Source organism: Rosa rugosa, chromosome 5 (genome assembly GCF_958449725.1).
Source record: "Rosa rugosa chromosome 5, drRosRugo1.1, whole genome shotgun sequence".
Taxonomy (NCBI): Eukaryota; Viridiplantae; Streptophyta; class Magnoliopsida; order Rosales; family Rosaceae; genus Rosa; species Rosa rugosa.
In genome coordinates, this window is record NC_084824.1 from 25,953,017 (window position 1) to 25,980,792 (window position 27,776).

A 27,776-nucleotide genomic window follows, 5' to 3' on the forward strand; every position below is an offset into this window, starting at 1 on the left:
TAATAGGGTTTATGTTAGAGATATTCTCGGAGATATTCGTAGATATCCAATCATTGTATGATTATGTTTCCATGTACAACTCTTCCTCTATGTTTGTAATCCTCTATATAAAGAGGCCCCTATTATTAATGAAAGCATAGCAAATTCTCTCCCAATTTTGTTTTCCTTAAACATGTACTTATATAGTCTTTAACAAACAATGTGGTTTTGTTATTGAAGCCAACCCAGATTTAGGACTTCATCCCCTCTGCTTTGTGGTTAGATCAATTAGAGTTCATTTCAGATGAAAAGTCTCTCTCTTACTCTCTGATTACTTATTTATCAATTCTTCTAGCTCTGTTTATATGAAAGGTAGTAGCTTTAGATCAAAGGGTTTGTCTATGTGTTTTTGTTTCTATGGTAATCAGTAAAAACTAAGTCTTTTGTAGTAGCTTTAGATCAAAGGTTAAAAACTGAGTCTTTTTGTTGGTATGGTAATCAGAAGTATACCCCCGAAAACGAAGTTGATGTGAGTGTTGCTAGAGTCCAGAAAATAGTATATCATGTGGTATATGGAGCATGAGCTTTATTCCACAGGATCCTAAGCAAAGTAAAGGGTATAGTCCTATACTCGCCGTTGGTATAAATATATGATGATCATGTGTATTTCTGAATTAAATGATATCGTGTTTTGAATTGTCAAGTGTTTGAGGATAGAAGCCATTTCTCATGCTACAAATACAATAGGAATATTTTGCATTGCAGGAGTGGGGCAATACGTCCTTAATGAATTGCTGTTACTGGGATGGAACATTAGAGAACAAGATGTTTATGTTATTTCTCCAGTATGTAGAAGATGGACCGTTAGTACTTAGCATTGCTGAAATTCCTCATTCTTATGAATTTTCTTTTCTGTTCAGGGAGGGTGATGCTACTTCTCATGCTATTTTCTGTTTTAGCCCACCCAAACTTTCATTTCTGGATCTACCACTGCATAACTTTTATCATTTTATAAAATTTTACATCTAAATCAAACGTATAATGATACTGGTTCAAACTCTTTTGCTGTAGGAGCAAGAAAATGTGCAAGCTGATTCAGCAGATCAATGGAATCTGCAATATAATCACTACTACAAAAATTGAATCAGACAACGGCTAAAAACCGTCGTCTGATGAAGGCAAAGCGTTGTCTATTGAGGCGCCGTCTGATGAAGATCGATTGTAGGGAACCGTCGTGTGAAGGGCTCGACAGCATGGCGCGCAGCATGCCGGCAGCCTATCGACAGCATTAGTTGTTGCGTGACTATTCTTCAGACGACGGACGACTTTAGAAACTGTCGTGTGAAGGCAATTCAGAGGTCGCTTTATTTTATGCCCGTTGTGTGACTTTCATTCAGACGACAGTTTTTCAAAGTATCCATTATCTATTTTACATTCAGACGACAGTTTTTATTTTTGGGTCATTGTGACTATTGTGCACATACGACAGTTTTTTTGTGGTTATTGTTGTCCTAATAGAATGATTCAATGCATTATATTTGCTGGATGTGGAATCAAAAAAGACCAAATTAACTGATCAATATATATATATATATAGAAGAAATTGTTATAATTCACATCATGCACCAAAATGGATTGTGCAAAGTTAATCTTTTATCCCCAAAAGGAGTACATCTAATAGTACTCTCCTAGCAAAATACATCCAGAAATTTACTTGTGTCTAGCTTTGCAAGCTTTGCTGCTCTCATGGCCTCATTGGAGTCTAGCTTTGGAAGTTTCCAAGCACTAACTCTGTAGGATTGCGAGTAATACCCTGATCCTCTGAGATATCCATAACCCAACGTCTTTAAGTTGCTTATTTCTTGAAGCATCTTGCTGGTTCATGGATTACAAGCTCTATAAAAGAATATCATGTCCTGCTCCCTCAGCAATCACAATAACCATATGTCCATTTTCTGAGTCGTTTTTCAATGAACTCAAAAAGTCCACCTCGTCCTTTTAAGAAAGAAAGTGGGAATCTGGAATCAAACAATAGTCCACATCGCGACTGGCAAGTGTAGCATACATAGCTATGAAACCTGCAACATGAATATATAGGTGCTATGTACAAATGCAAGCAGTCAACAACAAAATCAGCATGACAGAACCAAATTCATTTAGCATCTAATGTTGTACCAAATTCATTTAGCATTTCAACAAAATAATTTCGAACCATATATGCCCATGTATATGTTCAGAGGCACAATTATAAACTAGCAGTAATTATACAATCCAATAACCAACATTTTAAGAATATAATATACAAAATTTTTGATAGCTACCTCATACAGAAGCATGTATCCCATCCACTCTGAAATTATAACATCAACCTTCTCATCAATATCAAATCCTGCAGAACTAAAAAAGTTGGCAGTACCATTGGTTGGCTTATACATGTGTAAGTCAGATTAATAAGTCGGTGCAAGGGAAAGCAAAGTACTTACAAGAATACAATAAGTCGTTGTACATGACCTATCTTCAATTACTCCCAGACCCTCGTTCAAGGCATAGGCAGCTTTCTTTCCTATAAACTGTAGTAAACAAAATTTCAGTCAGTTTTGAACGCTGGTGATAGATCAGGAAGTTCACCAATTGTTTTCTCTAAGAAGCCTATATAGAAAGAATATTTAGATAAAATAGAACCAATCATAATCATCAAGTATCAGATAAAAGAAAGAGGAAACTATGGTGGCGAAGTGTTATCTCTTAGTATAGGATAGAGAACATAACAAGACATAAACTTGTTGAATATCTTGAATGCAAAAGATAATGATCAAGTAAAGTACTTACACATTTTGCACCAGCTTGAGCACAAAAGATAGAAAGAATTCCTGTGTCACAGCCAACATTGACTACCACCTGCCAACCAAACAAAAGAGGTTCTAGTAATGATGATATATAACTGCTATTTTATGTTCTTCCTTCTAAAGTAAGATTTGTGCCTTCATATCATCATATGTTCAAAACATAATATGCTATTTCAAGCCAAGCAAACAGAACATGATCATACCTAAGAGCACAAATATACCAAGTGAGAAAGGAGTAAAATGCAATCTAGTAACATATATTATTGAATGCCCAAGAGTCCTGAAACTTTAATCTGTAAGGAAGTCACCAACAACCTATAAACAGAAGGCAATACCACCATGCTATAGAACCAACTAGGAAGATTTGCCCGCGCCTTGCTGCGGGATTTGGTATTGTGATTGTTTTCGTACATGATGACAATATTCACTACACCAAAAAACGAAACAGACGACGGGTTTTTTTCGTTGTGTGATTTGGAGGCTCACCGTTGTGTATCGGAGCGTTGTCTGATTAAATTTTGCACAAGGGTGGTGCACCGTTGTATGATATACAAACACACGACATATTTTTGTTATCAGCGTTGTGTCATCTCTCGACAGATGCCAAGCACAGCTGCCGCGCAGCATGACGTGCATCTTTCATACAACAGAACTTGTTTCCAAGCTGTTGTTGGAAACCCTTGTCAGACAATATTTTTTTCATTTCACCGTCGTCTGATATACCATCACACTTCAGTTGTACACTATGGTTGTTGTGTGAATTGGTCTTGGACAACATAATTCAGTTCTTATTGTTGTGTGATTGTAAAATCAGAAGACATAGTTCTTTTACAACCATTGTGTGATATGTAAAGAGTGTATTGAGTGAATGACCCAATTTTTGTATTCAGACAACGTTGGATTGCCACACTATAAAACTGTTGTACAATCATTTTCATTTACTATATTTTGTGCATATATAGCTCCATTTTACCTAATGAACATTGATCAATTGGAAAGAAAACACATTGCAAATGCTCAAATGAGTAATCAAAAACCCATTCCATATATCTCAAATGTTAAAAGGGAGCATTTCCCAATCATCCAAGCAACCATTAATAGAAGAAAAGTATTCAAATGCATGGCCATCTACTTGGGACATCAAAAGCTGATACAACTACGTTGTTCCAAATTAAACATGCCACATATAGTGTGTGCAGGAACTTGGTTTCTACAGCCAACATATTGATACAAACTCTTGTCTTCCCACTATTCCCGGAACTTAGTCTGTGCAGCCATAGTGTCAAACCTATAAAGTTGAAGTGATTATTGGTGAGTTAAATTTTGATTTGTTTAGCCATGGAATCAAATCTAGTTCCCCACCTGTCTTTATCCAGCATCAACTACATGCACCGTCCTTTACTTGAACAACATGATCTGCAAGCCATCAATGAAAGAAAAAATGAAGATACTTTGGCAAGGAAATCATACAAAATCAGCAAGACTTTTTCATAAACTGCGATTGTGAAATGATCATGATTCATGCAGTTATATATCATAAATTATAAAGGCAGATATAGCATTTAGAAATAGAACAACTCTCAAGCAAAAATCACAGCTCAATTAATTATCATCTTCTGGTGGAATCATTTTCTGGTTCCTAATTCCTAAAACCTCTACATTTTCCAGAACCAAAGAGTTCAATATTTGAAATTTCACTCAACAAGTCAGACTTATTAACGCACTGGACACACTCAAATAGGACCAAATTAATCTGATAAAAGCACTAAAGTACTAAACTCATCAAGCATTGGCCATTACAAAAACTCAGGTAACTAAACCTCACATCATAAACCATGAACACAGCTAGAATCGTAAGCATGGCTATTCAACTACAATCTATCAAACAAGTAGCTATACCATGACACAGTTGGACAATGGACTTCCTACTTTTCTTTGCAATACAAAAGTTCAGCCTAGTTCTCATCTAGTTCTCCTACTTCTACATTCAATTAGCTGAGAGGAACAAACTTTTAAATTTTTTAGATAGATGAATAAAAACAGTAAGAGCATATTGGTGTAACTTATAATGCATCTATAACATAATTTAAGCCATCATATCAGAATCAGAGGAAAGCAAATAGCCAATTTCAGCATTTTTGAGGAAGACAACTGGAAGATAAAGATAAAAAGAGTTACAATATACGCACAAAATACTTATAGAGATATAGAGAAGGAGGCAAACCTGCCAAGACTTATGTTAATGAACTTATGTTAATTCACTGTCTTGCAGAAACAAATGGAACCTAAGCTTCCATCCCAACTCTATGAGTATGAAAAAAGGAGTGAATTCCAGGAGTAAAATAAACTGACAATTTATTTTCTTGGATAATAACAAAGGTCATCAGTGAAAAAAATAAATCAGCATTTTTTGAGAAATAAAAAAAAAATCTCAATAAATTAAGCATAGACAACAAACTGCACTGATAACTTCAGTCTAAGCTGCTTACTATGTTGGGATTAAACAGCAGAAATAGGAGAAATCATTTGACACAGTGAAAACTTTGGAAGAGAAAATTATACTTCACCAAGCTATTCACACTCTTGCAGCTAACTAATGAAAAGCAAGTATATTGAAACAACTAATTTACTTTAAATTAAATAAGAACACAGAGTTGCACCGATATTAATGTACAAATGAGATGAGAGAATTTAATGATGCACAGTATTAGCTTTACACAAGTAAAGCAATGTTAATTTACAACCAAAATGCATAAGATAACTTATTACCTCAAGAGGAGGGTTTAAAAGTTCTATTCCATTGCTTATCTGACCATATGGCTCCATTAGATCAACCACACTCTGCCGGTCTTCTTTAGTCAATGTTAGCCCCAGATGATTTACCAGCATTTTGCTTAGCTTCTTTGCAATTTTGGTTTTCCGCACTCCTTTTGGAATAATGCTGCTGAAAGTCTGCAAAAAGCAATAAGGATTACCCATTACATTTTGAAAAATGCATCAAGGCTTAAAAAGATAAAAAAGAGAGAGAGAGAGAGAGAGAGAGAAAACAGCATCAATTGTGCCTTACCGCAAACCAACTACTGTAGCTCATAAGCTCATTTGTATCGAGAAACTTGCTCCTAAAGGCACTACCTTCCAACGATGCAGGTACCAGCTTTAATTCTATAGGCCTTAAAAGAGCAGTCTTTTCAGCAACCTGAATGTATAGAATGTTGCCATGTGAAGAAAAGATTATAACAAAAGATATCAAGGATAAATAAATAACATATAATAAAGGTAGATAGAAGTATCAGAAATTAATATAGATAGAAGGACTGGTACAAGTAATCAAGTCCTAGAAGCCACAAGTCACCAAAAGAGATTATATGATTTAAGACTATATTTAGGCAATGATGTGAACATTGACATAACTCTCAGAGGACATATATAACAACCACAATGCAATGAGAAAACTGACAGCTGCAGCAACCATCCTCACATTTTACCTTTCTCCAGTCTACAAAATCAATGAGCTCATTATCCATTTTTTCTTTTGCAGCTATGTGTAGTATCTTCTCCCTTTCTGCTTGAGTTGGCCTTTGAAGATGAAATACTCTATCCATGCGACCAGGCCACTTTAAGGCATCATCAATTTGCTTGAGATTTCCAGTAGTAGCCATCAATACAACCCCATCTTGTTTCTCAAACCTGCAGAAAGTGTAAAATTAATAGAGAAACAGAAACACACAGATCATGCCCTGTTGAGTATAGTGGCAGATCCTTCAATTCCAAATAATCGGCTAACAACCAATAGAAAATTGGAACCATTGATTGAGCATCTTACCCTCAGCGTTTCCCATGAAGATGCAACATCTCTACTAACAGAGACATTGGCCCCTCCCCCATTTTCTGCAAAGACATACTTATCCAAAGTTACCGACTTTAGTTGTACCACTGTTCCATCCTAATGTCAATGGCCACAAATGAGTTAGCTGAAACAACAATGAGAACCCAGAAAAGAAAAACTCCAACCATTCTGAAAATCAAAAAGAAATTTCTGGAAGGATGCTCACAAGCATATCTCCATTGGGAATGCCATCAAAAAGTGAAGGCTTGATCCAACCTTCCACTACCAACCACCCTCCCAAATATACTGCTCTCACTTTAGAGTCACCATGTAATCCCACCACTAGGAAAAATAAATAGAACACACACATTAATAGAAAACAAACACTAATTAATTTTCTTGATATTGATACATTTCAAGCTCGAAACTTTTAGGAAGAACCAAAAGAATCCAAGAAATAGAAGCATTGGAGTTCACCTGAGTATACTGGAGAGAAGATGAGCCAAGAGCATAATAGAAATGTGCAAACCCATTTGCTAAGAACAAGTTCCATGAAGGATGCTGGGCTTCATGAAGAACCCATTTGCTAGAAAGCTATAAATCCCAGTAAAGGAGTTTTTATTCAAATCCCCAAAGCCCCACCTGGGAGAATCTTAGTAATTCCAATCAACTGTACATCCCCAGTCACCATGCCATCTCAGCTACAATTCAATTTCAGAATACACAAAACAGTACTAAATCAACTAATTGAACCATTAAAATCTCAATTGAATCAAGAAAGTATGAATGGAAATAGAAAGTTACCGAAGATGCAGCCGACAGCCCAAATGTCCTTCGGAGTCGAGTAATCTGTGAATCCAAGCAAAACCTCCGGCACAAAAGACTCGTAGAAGAAAGCGAAAGACTGACTGATCCCATCGCCGATCTTGAGGCTCTGTTGTTTCTTATCAAGCAGCAGATTCTTAGGTTTAGGTTTCGGTGAGGATGCTGTTATCATGACAGTCGTCGACGCCCTTCAAGAGCTGGAAGAGAAGCTTCTTGACCAAATCGGACGGCAAGGGTTTGATGGAGGCCGTCATCGACCTCAAATTCTAGCCTATGGTAGACTAGAATCTCGCGGGAGAGGGCAGGGGGTAAGCCGTTGGGCGACAGTTCAGAGCAGGACGGCGGCCCAGTAACGACGACGGGGTGGTTCGAAATTGAAAGGAAACTGGGATTCAGAGAAATTAGGGCTTAGAAGGAAATTTGGGAATGGAGTTAATCTTCGATTGGATTTCTGTAAATTGAAACAAAAAGGAAACTAAGGAAAAACGGAAGATGAAGACGTCTGGGTTTGGTGATTTGAGATTTCAAATTGAATCAATTGGGGAAAGGCTGTTTAAGGAGTTGGGACTGAGCCTTTGAGGAGATGACTCGAAGAAGCTGACCCAATATTTGGGTTTTTATCCAAGTGGGATAGCTCTCTTTTCTTTTGTATTTATGAATCAGACAACACAAACACAAGTTATGTTATCTGATTATGTAAAAATTAAACATTCCAAAGAGGGAAAGTTCCCGCTCTATACAATCAAAGCATGTAGTTTGGCTCTAGGTTTAGAAATTACTCATTCACACAATACAAATAAGTAATTTGGTTGTGGAAGCATACAATCACTAAATATATCTCGATCAAAATTTGTAGGTTTTAGGGGGGAATAGGTGCCATTTTGGGGCAAATTTAGACACATCCAAATCTTCCTAATACATCTTCCTTTATCATACAACGAAAAGTAAAAAACGGTTGTATGATATTTTAGAAGCTACACTCAGACAACAGATATAACTATTCTGTTGTACTAAGTAGTACAAATTTGGAGCCATATTTGCGTCGAGCTAGGAGGAAAATGTGCCGCTCTTTTTTTTTTTCATTCACACAACAAACTATTCTTGTAAGTGTTGTGCAATTACCTTTTAGCTAAAAACTTTAAAATTTTAATAGCCTTATACAACGAAAGTTTTTTAAAGGTGTTGTATGATTCAATTTCCCTCATCACACAACAAAAAAAAAAATATTCGTTGTGCAAAAAGTGTTGTCTGTTGAGGTTATTTGTGTAGTGATTATTGGTGTTGTAATGAAAGAACAAGTATAATTACGTTATATGCCTAAAGAAGGTGAAAGAACACCTGCCTAACTTAGCAACTAGTTAAATCAAGAAATCATGTTGAACATATAGGATCATATCGGATAAGAAAACAATGACAAAGGATCTGATGTCAGTACCCATTTAGTGCCAAGACCACATGCCAGAACACAGAGAGCACGTGCACCCCTGTAAACAGGGTACGTTCTGTTGCAGTAACAGTCATCTTACACTCATCCCAGTTCAATTCGCATGAAAGGCCATGAGATTCAAAGACTGTTTCCACCTCTTTCTTCCAGACTTCGTTCAGATTCTCTTCTTCTGCACAAATAATCACACTGGTTTTATTTTAACCATATGAGACAATAATGGGGGGACACTAGGGTTACTATCCTCATTTCTTCTAAAGTAGCATTCCAATTTTATGCTTTTATGATCTGAAATGCAGCAAAGAACAAAACAAGAATCATCAACTAAAACCCGGGAAATGAAATGCAGCAATCTGCAGTACACCTAGTTAAACACACAGTCACAAATGTAAGATCAAATATGGACATAACACATATCATCATAAAGTAATTGATGATTAGCTTAATATCAATCCTAGTTTAACATGGATACAAACAGTAAATCAATACTAGTGACTTAATGAAGTAGTGTATCAATTCATTAAGGATAGTAATCCATTGCTTAGTCTACAAGAAAGGCTACAAGTTGTGATACATTAGGAATCTAACCGTGAAACCTAAACCGACAAGGAATGCTTTAATGGGAAGCTTCTTGAGGTTTAAGTCTCATATATATACAGATGAATTGGTCCCTGATTACTACCACGACTATTGCATATTGTTCTGTCCATTGAGAAGCAAGTTGGTAAGTAACAGAAGACCACATTCAGTGATCGAGTTAAGCAGTTGCATAAGATGGAATCCATGCCTGTTATTGCTGAAGGTAAGCCTTAATCCTTTTATGATTGTTGTGCATATGTTGTGAGCATGTAACTATGGTTTTACAATTGGTATCAGAGCATAGGCTCACAAATATGAAAATCGTTTTAGGGTTTTGCAAAACAAACATAAATTTTTTTTTTTTAAGGGTTTTTGCTTTACGGGTCAAGTAATTGATCAGGTTACTGACCAAGTCACTGGTCATGTAACTGATCAGGTACCTGACCAAGTAAGTAACTGACCAGGTAACTGACCAAGTAACTGGTCAGGTACCTGATCAATGTAAGTTACTTAAGTCGACTGCTGCATCTGGTTAATTATAAAATTCACGCTTCCGCTATGATTTCTTTAGCAGCAAATTGGGGAAAAAACAAAAAAAAAAAACAGGTTTTTCTGTGAGATTGATTTTGATTCATAGCATGATAATTGAATTTTTGATTATGCCCAAGAACCCTAGTTGCATTCCCGGCGTGCGTTAGGCTAGAGTAGATGGTGACCGGATGAAATTTACAATTTCTTGATTGTTCTGTGGTTTCTTGGAATCGAATCAATTTTGGTTATGATTGAATATGCATGTTGAATTGATTGATGATATGGTATTGTATCTGTGATTGTGTAAAATTGTATGAAGAACAGAAATCTCCCAGATTTTGTTTACACGTTAAAGTTGACAGATACAAGAGCTTAATTTTCTTACAAGGATGAATCTGGATAGAATGTAAAGTAAAAGAGCTCATATGTTTTGTGGTTTTCTGTTGGCATAAGTGATTATGATGCACAAAGCATCTTTCATTGATGTTGGCAGAAAACATTGATCAGGTACGTGTAACTGGTCAAGTAACTGACCAAGTAACTGTACCTGATCGAGTAACAAAACTGAAATTGTGTTTTGTGTTTTAAAACTATGCTTCAATTTTATCTTCCAAAGAAGTGGTCAAGTGTGGTTTTAGAATACAAAACAGCAGTATGCATGCTTGATGAAAATAAATTCGGATACTTAGAAATTTTTCTTCTGTCTAAAGATGTGGATAAATTTCTTTGGATAACTTGTTTTCATTGAACATGGCATATTGATAAAGAGCTCCAGGATATTAAGTTTCTGCTCAAAAGTGATGCTTAATATTGTTTTTGTTATGGACTGACATGAATGCAAGTATGGTTGTTTACGTTTTCTGTATGCTCTTGTTTTGGTTACTTAAAGCTAAATAAAACACAGAAAACTTAAACATATTTTCTTTACAAACTGAGAACTCACTCGAATTTTTGTTTTGCTCCTTAGGTAACTCTTACATGAACTTGAACAGTGTCTTGATGTTAACTGGAACCAACTATAGAGCTTGGCTAGACTCTGTGGAAAATTATATGGGAATGCATGAGAACATAGACTACTGCTTTACTGAGGATAAGCCTGAAGAGTTAAATGAAAAGAGCACCAAGAAAGATACTGACCTTTACAAGAAGTGGCATAGATCCAATAGAATGGCTAAGAACCTCATCAGAACATCTATGTCTAAGACTGTCAGGGGAAGTATAGAAGAGCCTGAGCTAGCATCAGATTTTCTGGAACTCATAGGTGCTAAGTTTAAAGAAAGTGAAAAAGCAGAAGCAGCTAGGCTGACTAAGGAGTTTCATGATTTGAAGTACATGGGTTCAGGGGGAGTTAGAGAGCATATTATGAAGATGATCAATATAAATGGCAGACTCAGGGAACTCTTAATGGGGGTTAGGGATGAGCAAGTAGTGCATTATGCACTACATTCCTTGCCTAACAGTTTTAGTCATCTTAGGACCAGTTACAACTCTCAAAAGGGAAACTGGACTCTAGATGAACTTATATCCATCTGTGTGGATGAGGAATCTAGGATCAAGGAAGAAAAGGAACCTGCTACAACCATTAACCTCATTGAGAAGCCTAAAAGGAAAAAGCCCCAGAACAAGCTCAAGCCTACCAAAGCCATAACTAAGAGTTCAACAGCTGCAGTGGCCAAGGAAAACAGGTCATTCAAGTTCAAGTGCTACTTTTGCAAAAGAGTAGGACACATGAAAAAGGACTGCACTGGCTATAAGAATTGGTTAGCCAAAAAGGGTAAGATTTTTTCTAATACAGTTTTTTCCTTAGAAATTAATCTTATAAATGTTGAACCACAGTCTTGGTGGATAGATTCAGGCTCACATATTCATATTACTAATTCTTTGCAGGGATTCATAAGGAGGAGAATCCCAAAAAGTGATGAAGTGAACCTGTGTGTAGGCAATGGCATGAGAGTGGCAGTCAAGGCTATTGGAACCTTAAAGCTCGATTTAGGATTAGGAAAATTATTAGTTCTGGACAATGTTTTTTATGTACCTTCCATGAGAAGGAATTTGGTTTCAGTTTCTCTTTTAGTAAAATTTGGTTGTAGACTTGTTATGGATAGTAATGGAATTCTTATTACTAAAAATTCTGTTCAAATTGGTTCTGGTGTTATTATGAATGATTATTTACAGTTAAATTGTTCAATGGCTCAACAAGAAATTTCACTTGTTGAAAATAACACCAACAGTACTAGCACTTTAACAGGTGTTAAAAGAACCAAACTAAATGAAAAGTCTGCATTTTTATGGCATAGAAGACTCGGCCATGTTTCAAAAGAGAGACTAAAAATTTTGGTGAAAAACAACATCCTAAATGAACTTGATTTTTCTGATCTAACAGACTGTGTTGAATGCTTTAAGGGAAAAATAACTAATACTAGAAAGAAGACTGCATATAGAAGCCAAAATTTATTAGAACTCATACACACTGATATATGTGGACCATTTAGGCATCAAACTATCTGTGGGAATGTGTATTTTATCACATTCATTGATGATTTTTCTAGATACAGTTATGTTTATCTACTTTCAGAAAAGGCACAAGCATTGAAAGCTTTTCAAATCTTTAAGTCTGAGGTAGAAAATCAACTAGAAAAGAAAATCAAAACAGTAAGATCAGATAGAGGGGGTGAGTTCTATGGCAAGTACACTGAATCCGGCCAACAAAAGGGTCCATTTGCCTTGTTTTTGCAAGACAATGGAATTAAAGCTCAATATACAACACCCTATAACCCACAACAGAATGGTGTTGCAGAGAGAAAGAATAGGACTCTTTTGAACATGGTTAGATGTATGATGTGTACAACAGGTTTGCCTAAATTTCTGTGGGGTGAGGCTTTAAAAACTGCAAATTATATTTGCAACAGAACACCTAGCAAAGCTATAGAAAAGACTGCTTTTGAGCTTTGGTGTGGCAGAAAACCTAGTCTTCATCACTGCCATGTTTGGGGATGTCATGCAGAAGCTAGGATTTATAATCCAAGCTTGAATAAACTTGATCCTAAGACACTTAGTTGCTATTTTATAGGTTATCCAGATAAATCTAAAGGCTATAAATTATATTCTGCTCATCATTCACCTAGAATTTTTGAAACACATCAAGTAAAGTTTCTAAGTGAAAAAGTTCACAATACAAACCTTGAGGATTTAACCTCAGATTTTGAGGAAATTGTGTCGGATGAGAATATAAGTGTTGTATTGCCTTTAGAACAAGATGTAACTGATCGAGTCACTGGTCGAGTAACTGACCATGTAACTGTCCCTGATCAAGTAACCGGTCATGTAACTGGTCATGTCACTGACCATGTAACTGACCAAGTAACTGTACCTGGTCATGTAACTGACCATGTAACTAGTCAAGTACCTGTCACTGGTCAAGTCACTGACCAAGTAACTGTCGCTGGACAAGTAACTGACCATGTCACTGGTCAAGTAACTAACCAAGTAACTGTCACTGGTCAAGTAACTGACCATGTAACTGATCAAGTCCCTGTCAACCCTCAGCCTAGAAGATCACAGAGAGCAAGAAAACCAACTTATGGGGGGGAAGATAGTGACTACATTGTTTATCTGCAAGAAGCAGAAATTGAAATGGACTGTGCAGAGGACAATGATCCGACTACTTTTAACCAGGCTATTGAAAGTAATGAATCTCACAAATGGCAGCTAGCAATGGAAGCAGAAATTGATTCCATGAGCCAAAATGCAGTTTGGGAATTAGTTGAACCTGACCCTAATCAGAAACCTATATGTTGTAAATGGGTTTTCAAAACCAAAAGAGATGCAAATGGCAATGTAGAGAGACATAAAGCAAGATTAGTTGCCAAGGGTTTTACACAGAAGGAGGGCATTGATTTTACTGAGACTTTTTCTCCAGTTTCTACAAAAGACTCGTTTAGGATAATCATGGCTTTAGTGGCTCATTTTGATATGGAGCTGCACCAAATGGATGTTAAAACAGCCTTCTTGAATGGTGAACTAGATGAAGTGATTTATATGAGGCAGCCAGAAGGTTTTGTGCAAGCTGGAAGTGAAAACTTAGTATGCAGATTAAGAAAATCAATTTATGGCCTAAAACAAGCTTCTAGACAGTGGTACAAGAAATTTGATTCTGTGATTTCTACTTTTGGATTTACAGAGAATCTTGTTGATGAGTGTGTTTACTTGAAGACAATTGGGAACAATTTTATTTTCCTAGTACTCTATGTCGATGATATACTTTTGGCTAGCAGTAATTTTAAACTGCTTAAAGACACCAAGAGCTTTCTGTCAAAGAATTTTGACATGAAAGACTTAGGAGAAGCATCCTATGTACTAGGCATTGAGATTAAAAGAGATAGAGCACAGAGACTACTTGGTTTGTCTCAACAGAATTATATCACCAAAGTTTTGAAGAGATTTGGTATGGAGAAGTGTGCAGCTGGAGAAGTCCCCATGTCCAAGGGTGATAAACTAACCAAGAAGCAAAGTTCCAAAAGTGATGTTGAGAAAGAAAATATGGAGTCAAAGCCTTATGCTAGACTTGTAGGAAGTCTCATGTATGCACAAGTCTGCACTAGGCCAGACTTGTCTTTTGCAGTAGGGATTTTATCGAGATTCCAGTCTAATCCAGGCCATGAACATTGGGTAGCTGGGAAGAAAGTGTTGAGGTACCTGCAGAAAACAAAGAATCACATGCTAGTTTATAGGCAAGTGGAGGATTTGAAACTCGTTGGATTTTCAGATTCTGATTTCGCAGGGAACTATCCAGACTCCAAGAAGTCAACTTGTGGATATGTGTACATGCTAGCAGGAGGTGCAGTTGCTTGGAAAACCATGAAGCAAACTCTAGTTTCAACCTCCACCATGCAAGCTGAATTTATTGCAGTATATGAAACTGTGTGTGAAAGACTTTGGATCAAAAATTTCTTGATGCAGACCAAAGTGTTAAGTCACATTGTGGTAGGCACACTTGTGATTTATTGTGATAATGAAGCAGCTGTTTTCTTCAGTAAGAACAGTAAAAGGTCAAATAATTCTAAACACATTGATTTAAAGTATTACAGTGTTAGAGAAAGGGTTAAGCATGGTGAGATAGCTGTTTTGAGCATTGACACGAATTCGCAGCTAGCAGACCCCTTCACCAAGGCCTTGTCAGTAGCAGCATTCCAGAAACATACAGTCAGCATTGGAGTTTTAGCTAATCTAGATGCTTAGGTTCAGTAGAGAGTTAATCCAGTTGGAGCAATTTAAATTTCTAAGGTTTTTGAGTTCTTGTATTTTTTAGTTGTGATCTTTTGACTTTATTTATCACAACTTGTTTGTAATGACAGATTTTATTATTAATAAATTTTGAGGTATTTTCAGATTCTGGTTATTGCTGCAGTTTTTTGTTGAATGTTCTGAAAATTATCGATTTTGTGTTTAAAGTTATACTTGCTATCAGATGGCTTAAATCATGTGAAGCATGATGTTAAGGTTCAAGCAATATTTTTAAGCCATCAGTGTTCAGTGAATTTGCTTGAGTTTCTGGTTTTAGAAACATAAAGTAGGACCTAATATATGTTTACTTGTTGATACACATTAACATATATTGTATCACTTCTGGTTGAACATATGTGGATTGCAGAAGCTTGTGTTAGTGGTTTTGAAACTCTGCATTTTTGTTAAAATGTATACTGTTTCTTGCTCTACATAAGTAACTGTGATCTGACCATGTTGGAATGGATTTTCGATTTGAGTTTGTTATCTGGCGCGCACTTCAGTAAGTTAAGTAGGTTTTGATGTTTTCTGGTTCAAATCATCGAGCATGATATGTGTGAGTCCAAGGGGGAGATTGTAAGATCAAATATGGACATAACACATATCATCATAAAGTAATTGATGATTAGCTTAATATCAATCCTAGTTTAACATGGATACAAACAGTAAATCAATACTAGTGACTTAATGAAGTAGTGTATCAATTCATTAAGGATAGTAATCCATTGCTTAGTCTACAAGAAAGGCTACAAGTTGTGATACATTAGGAATCTAACCGTGAAACCTAAACCGACAAGGAATGCTTTAATGGGAAGCTTCTTGAGGTTTAAGTCTCATATATATACAGATGAATTGGTCCCTGATTACTACCACGACTATTGCATATTGTTCTGTCCATTGAGAAGCAAGTTGGTAAGTAACAGAAGACCACATTCAGTGATCGAGTTAAGCAGTTGCATAAGATGGAATCCATGCCTGTTATTGCTGAAGGTAAGCCTTAATCCTTTTATGATTGTTGTGCATATGTTGTGAGCATGTAACTATGGTTTTACAACAAAGAGAATAGAATGCATATACACAGTCACAAAGAAAAAAGTTAAACATTTCACGAGTTCAACATAATTAATACTTACAATTGTAGGCAATGTGGAAAGATGTTGGATATAGATTCAGCAGTTGGCAAATCAGCATCTCTCCAGACACAAGAACCAACTTCATCATTTTCAAGCTGCTCTCCTTGCAAGTATACAAGACTCGGCTTATACGATTCAAGCAATTTAAGGAACTCCTCTTTGCGGTTAGTCAGAGTTTGAACCTACATTCAAACAGTCAAGACATTGTAAAATTATAAACTAAACTAAAACACCCAATTCACTTAATAAGCTGAGAACAAAAACGTGCTTCTAACAACATTCAAGGAAGAAGAACACTACAAGTTCCCTGAGCATGAAACATTGTTTCCCTGAAGACCCCCAACAGAGTTGGCAACAGCAAAGAAGCTCAAGCTCCTCACACAAAACTTAAGAGCCCAAAAACCATCACATCCCCTAGTTTACAACACTGAGACTGGCCTCAATTTCCAACTTTCTGATAAAAAATTCCAACTCTAATCCACCTAGTAGCTAACATTCAAGGAAGAAAAACCAAATCTACTGAGAATGATCAACTCCCAGAACCAAAATCTCTCCAGAAACCCAACATGTAGTAGCAACAAGATCCAGAACCCAAAACAAAAGAGACCCAACTTTGTGTCACTGAAACAAGCAATTGAGGAAAAAACCCCCAACTTTGAATCCCAGAAAACTTGAAATTGAGAAAACAAGGAGACCCAGATGAGAAAAAGTGGAAAAATAAAGGAAGCTAAGAGAAAACTCACCGGCCCAGAAGATTGAAGAACAGAATAAATTGAATGAGACCCAGATGAGGAAATTCAGGAACTTGACAATCCAGAAGAGAATGGTGACGAAGAATCACAAATAGGAGAGAAGAACACCATGAAAACGTAAACAAGGTGAGAAGCAACTATCTAATTGAGAAAACTTCAAAGCCCTGGCAATCTGAGGTCTCCTATCTCTGGTTCAATTTCTTCAATTTTAGGTCTCAGAAACAAAACAAGAAGACGACGAAGAACAGGCTTCGGAAATTGCAAGAGAGAGAGAGAGAGGAGGGGTTTTTACTAGTGAGATTGTTGGATTTGATGTTGGCCTAGTGCGGTCGGAGTAGAGCTCAGAGTTGTTGGGGTCGATGACGATGGCCTGGGTGTAGAGGTCAGCGGTGAGCTCGGAGTGGTCGTCGATGAAGGCCTTCGCTATTTCCCAGATCGAATAACCCATGTGGTCGAGGCTTGTCTAAGAGAGAGAGCTCTTTGGTGGGGTTTGTCAAAGAAGAGATAGGGTTTGTCGAGGAGAGAGAGAGCTTTGTCGAAGAGAGAGTGAGGGTTTTGGTTTTGGGTTTGTGTCGATAGAGACTGAGGCGCGGGGCGCTGTCGAGGGTGAGGAGTGAGGGTTTTGGATTTTGGGTCGATATGCTGTTATTTTTGTTATTTTTTTGGCTTAAGTGTAGGGTCTCAAGCCCTGCCCTATGAATTTGGACAAGCCCTACAAAGACTCACACAACAAAATTTTATAAAAATGTTGTCTGAGTACATGAGTTTAAAATTTGAAATTTGCCTCCTATCAATTTGACTTCCCTCGTTGGGGAGTTGGAGAAAAATGATGGTGAAACATCTCTTCCTTTCTGCCAAACATATTAATCAGACCACAGTTTTTATTGTTTCTCGTCGTATGATTAATATATGTTGGGAGAAAATTTGGGGTTTGAGACAAGGTTTGGCACCACAGACATGGTGGGAAACTTGCCGCTCAATTTTTTTTAGGGTCACACAACAGTTTTATCTTTAAACGTCTTGTGAACTAGTTCATAATTCCATATCAGACGACGAGTTTTATAAAAACGACGTACAAAAAAATAAAAATCAATCAGACGACGGAAAACTATGATGCGTCGTCTGAGAGGTGTCGTCTGATTCAATTTTTGTAGTAGTGAATGCTAATGGACTAAATCAAGGGAATGTGCAATCTAGCAAGCTGTAGCAGATAAAATAAATATTAGGTAATTAGTTACAGTTGGTTGATTAAGGGATGACTGTTTTAGGGGTTGCTTGGTTGAATTATTAGTTTTAGGTTGCTTGGTTTGATGAAGCTCAAGTCAGAGTGTTAATGCTTACATAGCAAGAGGCTTTAAAATGATAAGTTCATTGTTGGTTTGATTAGTTGTCAAGTCTTGTGCTTGTTGTTGAAGATTAAGAATGTATATATGGTTTCAAATGATAGATGTGTTATTATTTTGGGCTAAATACTGATTACTACCCTGTGGTTTAGGTCCAAAATCAATTCATTCCCTGGACTTCTAATTTTATCAAAAACACTCATCCAGTTTCAATTTTGATCTAATAGGTCCAATCTGTTAGTCTTCCAATAATTGATTCATTTAACTTGTTGACGTGGCTCATATATGGTCTATGTTTTATGATGTGGTGTTGAGGTGGCATGCATAATCAATTTAGGAGTGGATCTCACTATTAGAAATCTATCAAATAAAAAGTTTTTCATCAAATAATCCAACTATAAGTTGAACCCATAGCAGAATATTAACGAATTGGACCTATTAGATCAAAATTGAAAGTACAGAGGTGTTTTTGATGAAATTAGAAGTCCAGGGACTGAATTGATTTTGGACCTAAACCACAGGGTAGTAACCAATATTTAGCCCTATTATTTTCTATTATTATTCTATTTCGAGTGTCAAATTCTTGATGGATGTGTTACTAAATGATGGATGTTAGCTCTTATTACTCTGCTTGAATTGATGAATACCAAATTAGATTTTACTCTGCCTTAGATAAATCTATTTATACCTTATTAAGTCACAGTTTATCTTCTATATATATAGGAGAAAAGAGCACCCAAGAAGGCAAAAACACACGTAAAGCCTCTACATGCCCCAGTGATGCATCATCATCACAATCATCATTGTCATCCTAGCCATGTGTATGTTAGGGCTTTTCAGGTGTATTGTCATTTTGTGGTTCCAATGTTTGGTATGCTTCATATTCATAGCTGATCCATTGTTTTGGAACTTGATAACTGATCCAATTGTTTTAAGACTCTTTAATTGTACTGATTTTTTATGCACTGGGATTGGGCTAATTAGTTGGATGGTGGGAATTGGCATTTTTTTACTTTGCAAGTTTGGTACTTGCTCAGATCATAATTTACTTGATCACATTTGTTGAGTTTTATTGTTGGTAATTGCCATTTCTGTTTAAGAATGATAGATTTGAGAGAGATTGATGAGAGAATTGTATTTCATATTATTGAGAATAGGAGCCCTATATATAGGGATTACAAAGTACATATTCTAATGTTACAAGGAATACTAATCCGAGTAGGATTAGGAACTCTAGAACCTTCTCTCCTATTACTACTCCTAGTTTGATAAGGCACACTAAGTCGATTTTCCTTCAACACTCCCCCTTGTGCCGCTCAAACTTGGTGGTGACGCTTCATCCGTTGCCTCGTTAAAAACCTTGCCAGGTAACAAAAACCCTGTGGGACAAAAATAATCCTGGTCGAAGGACAAAAAGAGCACAACACGTCCTTCACTCTTCGAGATTGAACATGTAGACATCATAACTCCCCTGACGTCGATATCTCCTCCTGATTGCTACAATCATGGGAGTTTGGATAACTTTCTAAATCTGATGCTCTTCACATGTTTCTCGAATGTGGATTTAGGTAACGACTTAGTGAATAAGTCCGCTACATTATCCTCTGATCGGATTTGATTCACTTTAATCTTTAGAAGTGATTGTTGTTGCTGATTATAAAAGAACTTAGGCGATATATGCTTGGTGTTGTCGCCCTTGATGAAACCTAACTTCATTTGTTCAATACAAGCTGCATTATCCTCATAAATGCATGTAGGTTCATCTGTGGTAGACTTCAAACCACAACTTCCTTGAGTATGTCTAATTACAGACCTTAGCCATATACATTCACGAACGGCTTCATGTATAGCAATAATCTCTGCATGATTCGAGGAAGTAGCAACAAGGGTCTGTTTCGTATACCTCCAAGATATCGCAATGCTTCCCATGGTAAAGACATAACCTGTTTGGGAGCGACCTTTGTGAGGGTCAGAGAGGTACCCTACATCAGCAAAACCCATCAAAATATCATTTTCGTTTTGATGGAGTGGAGGAGGGTGAGGCCGGCCACCCTTGGTGGTGGCGGCGGCAATGTTGCCGACCATGGCATTTTGGATGATGGCTCTTGATCCAATTTGGTCCGATCTCATCCTTCCGTCATTCCTTTTCTCTTTGTAGGGATAGAATAGGCCCATATCAATCGTACCTCTTAGGTATCGAAAGATTGTCTTTACACCAATCCAATGGCGGCGTGTTGGCGCAGAGCTATGTCGAGCTAACAAGTTCACTGCGAAGGAGATGTTTGGTCTTGTGCATTGAGCTAAGTACAATAATGCGCCTATTGCACTTAAATAGGGCACTTCGGCCTCTAATGATTCTTCGTCCTCATCCTTTGGACGAAAAAGATCTTTTCCGGGCTCAAGACCATGACCAATCATGGGAGTACTCACAGGCTTTGCTTTATCTTCATGAAAGCACCTTAGAATTTTCTGAGTATATGCAGACTGATGGATCAAAATCCCATCACTACGGTGCTCGAGTTCTAAACCGAGACAAAACCGTGTTTTCCCAAGATCTTTCATCTCAAATTCGGATTTCAAGTATTTAGCAGTTTCCTTCAACTCATCTAGAGTTCCAATTAGGTTCATGTCATCGACATAGACTGCTACGATTACAAATCCTGAACTTCTTCTTTTAATGAACACGCATGGGCATATTTCATTGTTAATATATCCCTTCCCAATCAAGTAGTCACTTAGACGGTTATACCACATCCGTCCGGATTGTTTTAATCCATATAGTGAGCGTTTTAATCTTATTGAAAACGCGCTCCGTGGTTTAGAGCCACTTGATTTGGGTAATTGAAGTCCATCTGGAACCTTCATATATATCTCTGAATCTAGATCCCCATAGAGATATGCTGTAACCACATCCATAAGCTGCATGTCAAGTTTTTCGGAAACTACCAAACTGACAAGGTAGCGGAACGTTATAACGTCCATTACTGGAGAATATGTCTCCTCGAAGTCGATTCCAGGGCGTTGTGAGAAACCTTGCTCCACAAGGCGGGCTTTATATCTTACCACCTCATTTTTCTCATTACGTTTTCTAACAAAGACCCATTTATGGCCAACAGGTTTTACATTAGGGGGTGTCTGTGTTATAGGCCCAAACACCAGTCTCTTTGTTAGTGAATCCAATTCAGCCTGGATCGCATCTTTCCATTTAGGCCAATCCGCTCTTCGTTGATATTCTTCAATAGAGCGAGGTTCGATATCATCATATTCTATAATTCCTTTTGCAACATGATATGCAAATGCATCATCAATTGCCATAGAATTTCTATCCATCATCTCATGTACACTAGTGTAATTCATGGAGATCTCTCTATTCTCTGGAGTTGGTTCTGACATTGGAGCGTCCCCCAATGATGTCTCTTGGACATAACCATAATCCGGAATATTCTCATGAGATGGATTATTTACATCGATGATTAATGGATTATTTTGTGCCAAACTCGCTTTCTTTCTTGGGCGAGAATCCATCGAACCAATAGGCCTCCCACGCTTCTTGGCAGGAGCCATGGGCCTAGCCACAACGTCGCCATCACTATGAGAGGGGACGTTGGCGCCATGCTCAGTTGCCCTTGAGATGGCGTCATGTCCTCTAATTTTATGGACATCAATCCTTGCAGGCACGTTTACAGCAGGTATGTGTGATCTCGTCACTTTAGTGATATCATCAGGCATTGATTATGCTACGTTTTGAAGATCGAGAATTCTCCGCACTTCAATTTCGGACTATGCGGTTCGGGGATCAAGATGAGACAGAGTGGGGACAGACCACGACAATTCCTGTCGTTCCTGTTGAACATTTATGTTCCTATCTCCCCCTAACGACGGGAAGACTGTCTCATCGAAGTGGCAATCCGCAAATCTAGCGGTAAAGAGATCGCCTGTCAAGGGTTCTATGTAGCGGACAATGGTTGGAGAATCATATCCAACATAAATTCCTAATCGTCGTTGAGGACCCATTTTGGTGCGCTGTGGTGGCGCAATTGGCACATAAACTGCACACCCAAATATGCGTAAGTGTGAGACATTAGGCTCATACCCAGTCACCATCTGGGACGCAGAAAAGGGTTGAGTGGCAGTGGGCCTCAGATGAATAAGCACAGCTGCATGCAATATTGCATAGCCCCAAGCAGAAATAGGGAGATTGGTGCGCATTACCAATGCCCTAGCGACCATTTGTAGTCGTTTAATGGCGGCTTCTGCGAGACCATTTTGGGTGTGAACATGAGGAACTGGATGTTCAACTTCAATCCCAATGGACATGCAATAATCATCAAAAGTTTTTGATGTAAACTCTCCAGCGTTGTCTAATCGTATAGACTTAATAGGATGATCAGGGTGGTGAGCCCGTAACTTAATTATTTGTGCTAGGAGTTTAGCAAATGCAGCGTTCCTTGTGGACAATAACATGACATGTGACCAGCGTGTCGATGCATCAACCAACACCATAAAATATCTAAATAGTCCGCATGGTGGTTGAATAGGTCCACAAATATCACCTTGGATTCTCTGCAAGAATGGTATATTTTCTTTGGTGTCCTTTGCATAGGATGGTGTCGATCCTAATTTTGCTAAAGAGCAGGCTTTGCAGAACGAATGATGGGCTTTAGAAACAACCAATGAGGATTTTGGTTGAGCCACGAAGTCACAATTGACTTTAGAAGCAAAATTTGGAGTAGAAAGAGCATTGGTGGCGTCAATGCCACCTTGAGGCCACAGGGGGATGGCGGCGTCGGCCAAGGATGGCCGGTTCTGGGGCTGAACGGCGCCGTGAGGCGCAGGTGCTCTTTCGGTGTCCAAAATCTGATTTTTACTTCTTTTCGTTCTGAAAAATGGATGTCTGTGTGAAGTTTTTAATATACAGATCATCATATCACGACCTGGGTGTCCCAAACGGTCATGCCAAAGCCTATATGTGTCAGAATCCCATAAATCATCTCCCATAACATGATTGGATTCAATTATTCGAATAGTGGTTGCATACAACCCACTAGATCGACACATAAGTTTCTCTAATACTCGTTTATGTCCGTAGTCATTAGAGGTGATGCAAAGGAACTCTTGTCCATTCTCACAATGTGATTCCACATGAAAACCATTGGCTCTTATATCTTTGAAGCTCAATAGGGTTCTTCCTGCCCTAGGAGCGTAGAGAGCTTCAGTGACATTAATGATTGTGCCATGTGGCAACAAGAATTGAGCTGGTCCTTGACCATGAATCAATTTAGATGACCCTGCCATCGTAGTCACTGAAGATCGAGTAGGCATCATCTCAAGAAATAACTGCCTATTTCGAAGTATGGTGTGCGTAGTAGCACTATCCACGAGGCATTCTAGCTCTCCGGGAAACATACTTGAATGAATAAAGTTCGAATCAAAAACGACACTTTATTTCAATGAAAGCCAATGATTACGTCAAAGTTTCTAAATTTAATCCAAAAGGATAATCAAGTTTAGACAAGTAGTAGTTACTCAATCTGTTTGGTAATTCCAATTTGGTTGTGACCAAGTAAGGTAAGGCGAGATTTTGGTGGAGCGTTGCTCACTTTTAAAACTGTTCTCTCAGTTCAAACCTTTCCTAGACAGCACAATTACTCTTGAGTACGCCTAGTGAGAAAAAGTTATAACCACTGTCTATGTTGATAGTTTCCAAATTTTTTGGATCTAGATTGAAACCAATGACATTTATATGGTCAAATTTTTATGCTTACGAACGCTCTTAGTCCGTAGCCTACGAACACTCTTAGTTCGTAAAAATCGATGCTCACGGACGCTCTTAGTCCGAAGATCACGAACGCTCTTAGTTAGTATATAGCGTGAATCCCCACGATTCCGCTTTTAGCAAATCGAACCCACGTTACAGAAAAGTGGGATGTAGAAGAAGGGATTTTGTAAGTCCCCGAAGAAAAATAAAACTAAATTTAAATTTCAACAATAGGAACAACTTACTAGTGAAAACTTACTCATGAATTTCGGAATTTGAAATTCTCAATACACGCACGTGTTGATGCAGGTGTGTAGGATTGCAGGCGTGCTATCGATCCTGGTTCAGGGATTGCAAACAATCTTTCAATCCCTGCCGTGTGACCGATATAGGTCTGGCCGAGGTAAGCCCAGGAGCTGGCCGACAGATGCGTGCGCAGGGGCGCGTAGGCGCTGCAGGGGCAGGCATGCAGATGAGGCTAGCGCGGGCTAGGAGCTGCTGCAGTGATGCTTGAAGGTGGCAGCAGCGGTTTTCAAGGATTTTTTGTTGAAAATCGGAGCAGATTTGCCTCTTAACAGCTTTCACTTCGATTGGTGTACAAGTCTCAAAACAACTCCGATAAGACTGAAATTTGGAGGTCAGATAGAAGAGACAGAGACGAACAACTTTGATGAAGGAAGCATTTTGATCTGAGGTCCCTATCAAGACGTTTCGGTTTTTGGATTTTATTCTCGTGGTTAGGGCTCGTGCTGATAACTTATTTAAGAATGATAGATTTGACAGAGATTGATGAGAGAATTGTATATCATATTATTGAGAATAGGAGCCCTATATATAGGGATTACAAAGTACATATTCTAATGTTACAAGGAATACTAATCCGAGTAGGATTAGGATCTCTGGAACCTTCTCTCCTATTACTACTCCTAGTTTGATAAGGCACACTAAGTCGATTTTCCTTCAACAATTTCAACATTTACAACTTACTGAAGTATTTTTTTTTTTTTCATTTTTGTTCTTTTGTGTATGCGAGGATGAAGTACAGGCAATTGTTATGTAATTCAAATTATCTGACTTTGAGAGAGGGAAAATGATCAATGGCAATATGGAAATAGAGGTAATAAAAATGAAAGGGAACTGCAAATATATAGCCATAGGCTCGCTATATAAAATTTACACGGTTTTGCAGACTGTCAAAATTATTGCAAGTTTATTGAGTTCATTTTGCACCTTGCTAAAGGTAATAAACAAATGATTCACATACCGGTGCCAAAGAAATAACTGTACGTGGCTACACGTATCAACAGAATATTTGCAGAAAAATGAAGGTTGGTTACCCAGGAGATCAATCAATGCCTTGAAATGTGAATGATGATTCTTAACAATGCTTCAGCCAGTAAGCCTTCATAATCAGTTTAATCCACGACCATCTAAGTATGAAATATTCTGGTGTACCACAACAGGTGGTTGATTAAAGTTGTTGCCGTACATATCATCAAAATTAATCTCCTATAATTGGAAGCGATGTGATACCTTTGCTGAATATAGCAAAAGTAAGGGATATCAAGTAAACTATTTTGAAGTAGCTCTTGTGGAATACTAAAGCCCTCTGATAATTATTTTAGCAACATCAGCTACAAACATATGCAAGTTAGAGCTACAACACAGCTCAGACTAGAGATGATTGTTAGAAAAATGTGGACTTAACATTATCTGATATACATTGAGTTTAAAGCCAATTGATTTAGCTAAATATAAATAACAAGAAGTACACGAATATGACTCTAATTTTGGTTATCTATTGAGATGTATATCTCTTAATAGAAGTATAGGAAACTCATTAGTAAATAACCTGATTTATATTAAGTATTTGTGATAAACCATAAGTCTCCTAATTGATAAACATTGAGTCGATGTTAGACTCCTTACGGGATGAGTCTAACCCTTGTTTTTGGCCAATATATATAGGGAGCAAAGTCCCTGTATCCATCACCAGTAATTTGCATATTGTTCAGCCCCATTCTGAAGCAGTTGGTGTTGACATACATAAGGCTTTTGCTTGAGTTGTGTTGCTGCTATTTGATCCTTGTTCCTGCTGCTCAAGATGTCTAACCTAGGCCAAGTTGTTTCTGCTGGCATCCAGAGTGCTATTGATCCAGGTGGAGTCCTAGTTTCACTAGGAAAGCTATTCTGCAGATATTTTGTGTTTGTTGTGCAGCAGATTTATAGTTCATGATATGTTGTTGTATGATTTGATCTCGATATGGTTTATCAACCATCATGTATTTAACAATGATGAGTTCATCAATTTTCGTAGAGCTCATACATGGTTCAAATGAACTGGTTGAACTGGTTCTCGTCTCAATTAGACAGTAATTGCTGAGTACTTTGACAAGCATTTCAAATGGAATTCATGGGAAAAAATTCCTCCATCTGCAAAAAAATTATAGTTTATACATGCTGTATGGCTTGATGACAAATTTAGCAAGCATCTTCCCGAATAAGCATGTCAATCAATTCTTAATTAGTTCGGTTTTTCTTGGTTTATGAAGAGAAGAAAACTACCAGAGCTCTGTTTATTTTTATTTTTCTTAAGCATGTTCTACATGCATATCGTAATATTAGCACTTATATTCCCAGTGGAAACCGATAGAGTACAAAACAAAAACATGTTCAAGAGTCGATGAAATCATGAAATATGAGTGACCAATATTCCAAATGGAAGAAAGAGTCACTATTGAACGATGCTGAGTACTGAGATCAAAGCATCATTTAATTGAAGAGATGACATGCGTGTGATGTTTTTAGATATGTAGAAATGATCATGTTGTATATATATGTAGAAGTCATGCTTTTTGACGGACATGAACAACAGGAATAGAGCTCGCTTGACATATAGCTAGGCAACTGACTAACCTACTCAGGCTAAGTCCCCATTTCTCAATATGCAGACATGAGGGGTCTGAGAAAATCTGCTTTCAACAAATACTGAAGGTGCTTTTGGTCTCAAGACAAGAACAGGTTCATAAAACCAATAATTTTTTGTCTTGAGATATGAAATAGTTCATAGAACCAGTATTCACAATCCAACTACAACTCCTTCTGAAAACCTTATTCCTCATTTGGTTTCTCACTTTATGAACATTTTCCAATTTTCCTTCCTCCCCATACATATAGGAGAGTAAAACATGGTAACATGTCTTGCCATTAGATTGCCATTTCAATTTGTTTATGAATTCTACAGACGCCAAGAAGCGAAACCCCAAATTTCCATCACATAACCCTTCTTCATCCAAACCTTGAACAAATTCATATGCTTCGATCAACTAGCCTTCCTAACATGCCTACTCCATTTTCATTGAATCATACAAAGGAAGACCTTCATCAACTCAACCAGCATGACTGCAAGTAGACAAGAATATTGCAACAAAGGTAATGGCATAAGGTACAATGCCAGATCTCTTCACTAAGTGAAAC

General features: G+C 37.6%; 1 protein-coding gene across 16 annotated transcripts; it reads right to left on the reverse strand.

Annotated features, from left to right (window-relative positions):
- Window positions 1-1,570: 1,570 nt before the first annotated feature.
- On the reverse strand, window positions 1,571-17,839 carry LOC133709459 (uncharacterized). Of its 16 annotated transcripts, XR_009846293.1 has the most exons (12): window positions 17,190-17,833; window positions 16,447-16,628; window positions 7,456-9,092; window positions 7,129-7,352; window positions 6,878-6,993; window positions 6,649-6,768; window positions 6,311-6,512; window positions 5,893-6,021; window positions 5,595-5,777; window positions 5,050-5,129; window positions 4,188-4,241; window positions 3,840-4,113 (listed from the first exon to the last, which is right to left on the reverse strand). XR_009846293.1 is itself a non-coding variant. In XM_062135209.1 (6 exons), exons 1-4 carry the CDS (start codon window positions 17,644-17,646, stop codon window positions 2,871-2,873), a joined length of 543 nt encoding a protein of 180 aa, XP_061991193.1. In that variant the 5' UTR covers window positions 17,647-17,839; the 3' UTR covers window positions 1,571-2,368; window positions 2,463-2,549; window positions 2,809-2,870. The 16 variants fall into 16 exon arrangements, 4 of the variants coding, with proteins under 4 accessions (XP_061991193.1, XP_061991195.1, XP_061991194.1 ...); XR_009846292.1 differs by having other exon boundaries at window positions 3,840-4,241; XR_009846289.1 differs by lacking the exon at window positions 5,050-5,129 and having other exon boundaries at window positions 17,190-17,832.
- Window positions 17,840-27,776: the final 9,937 nt, after the last annotated feature.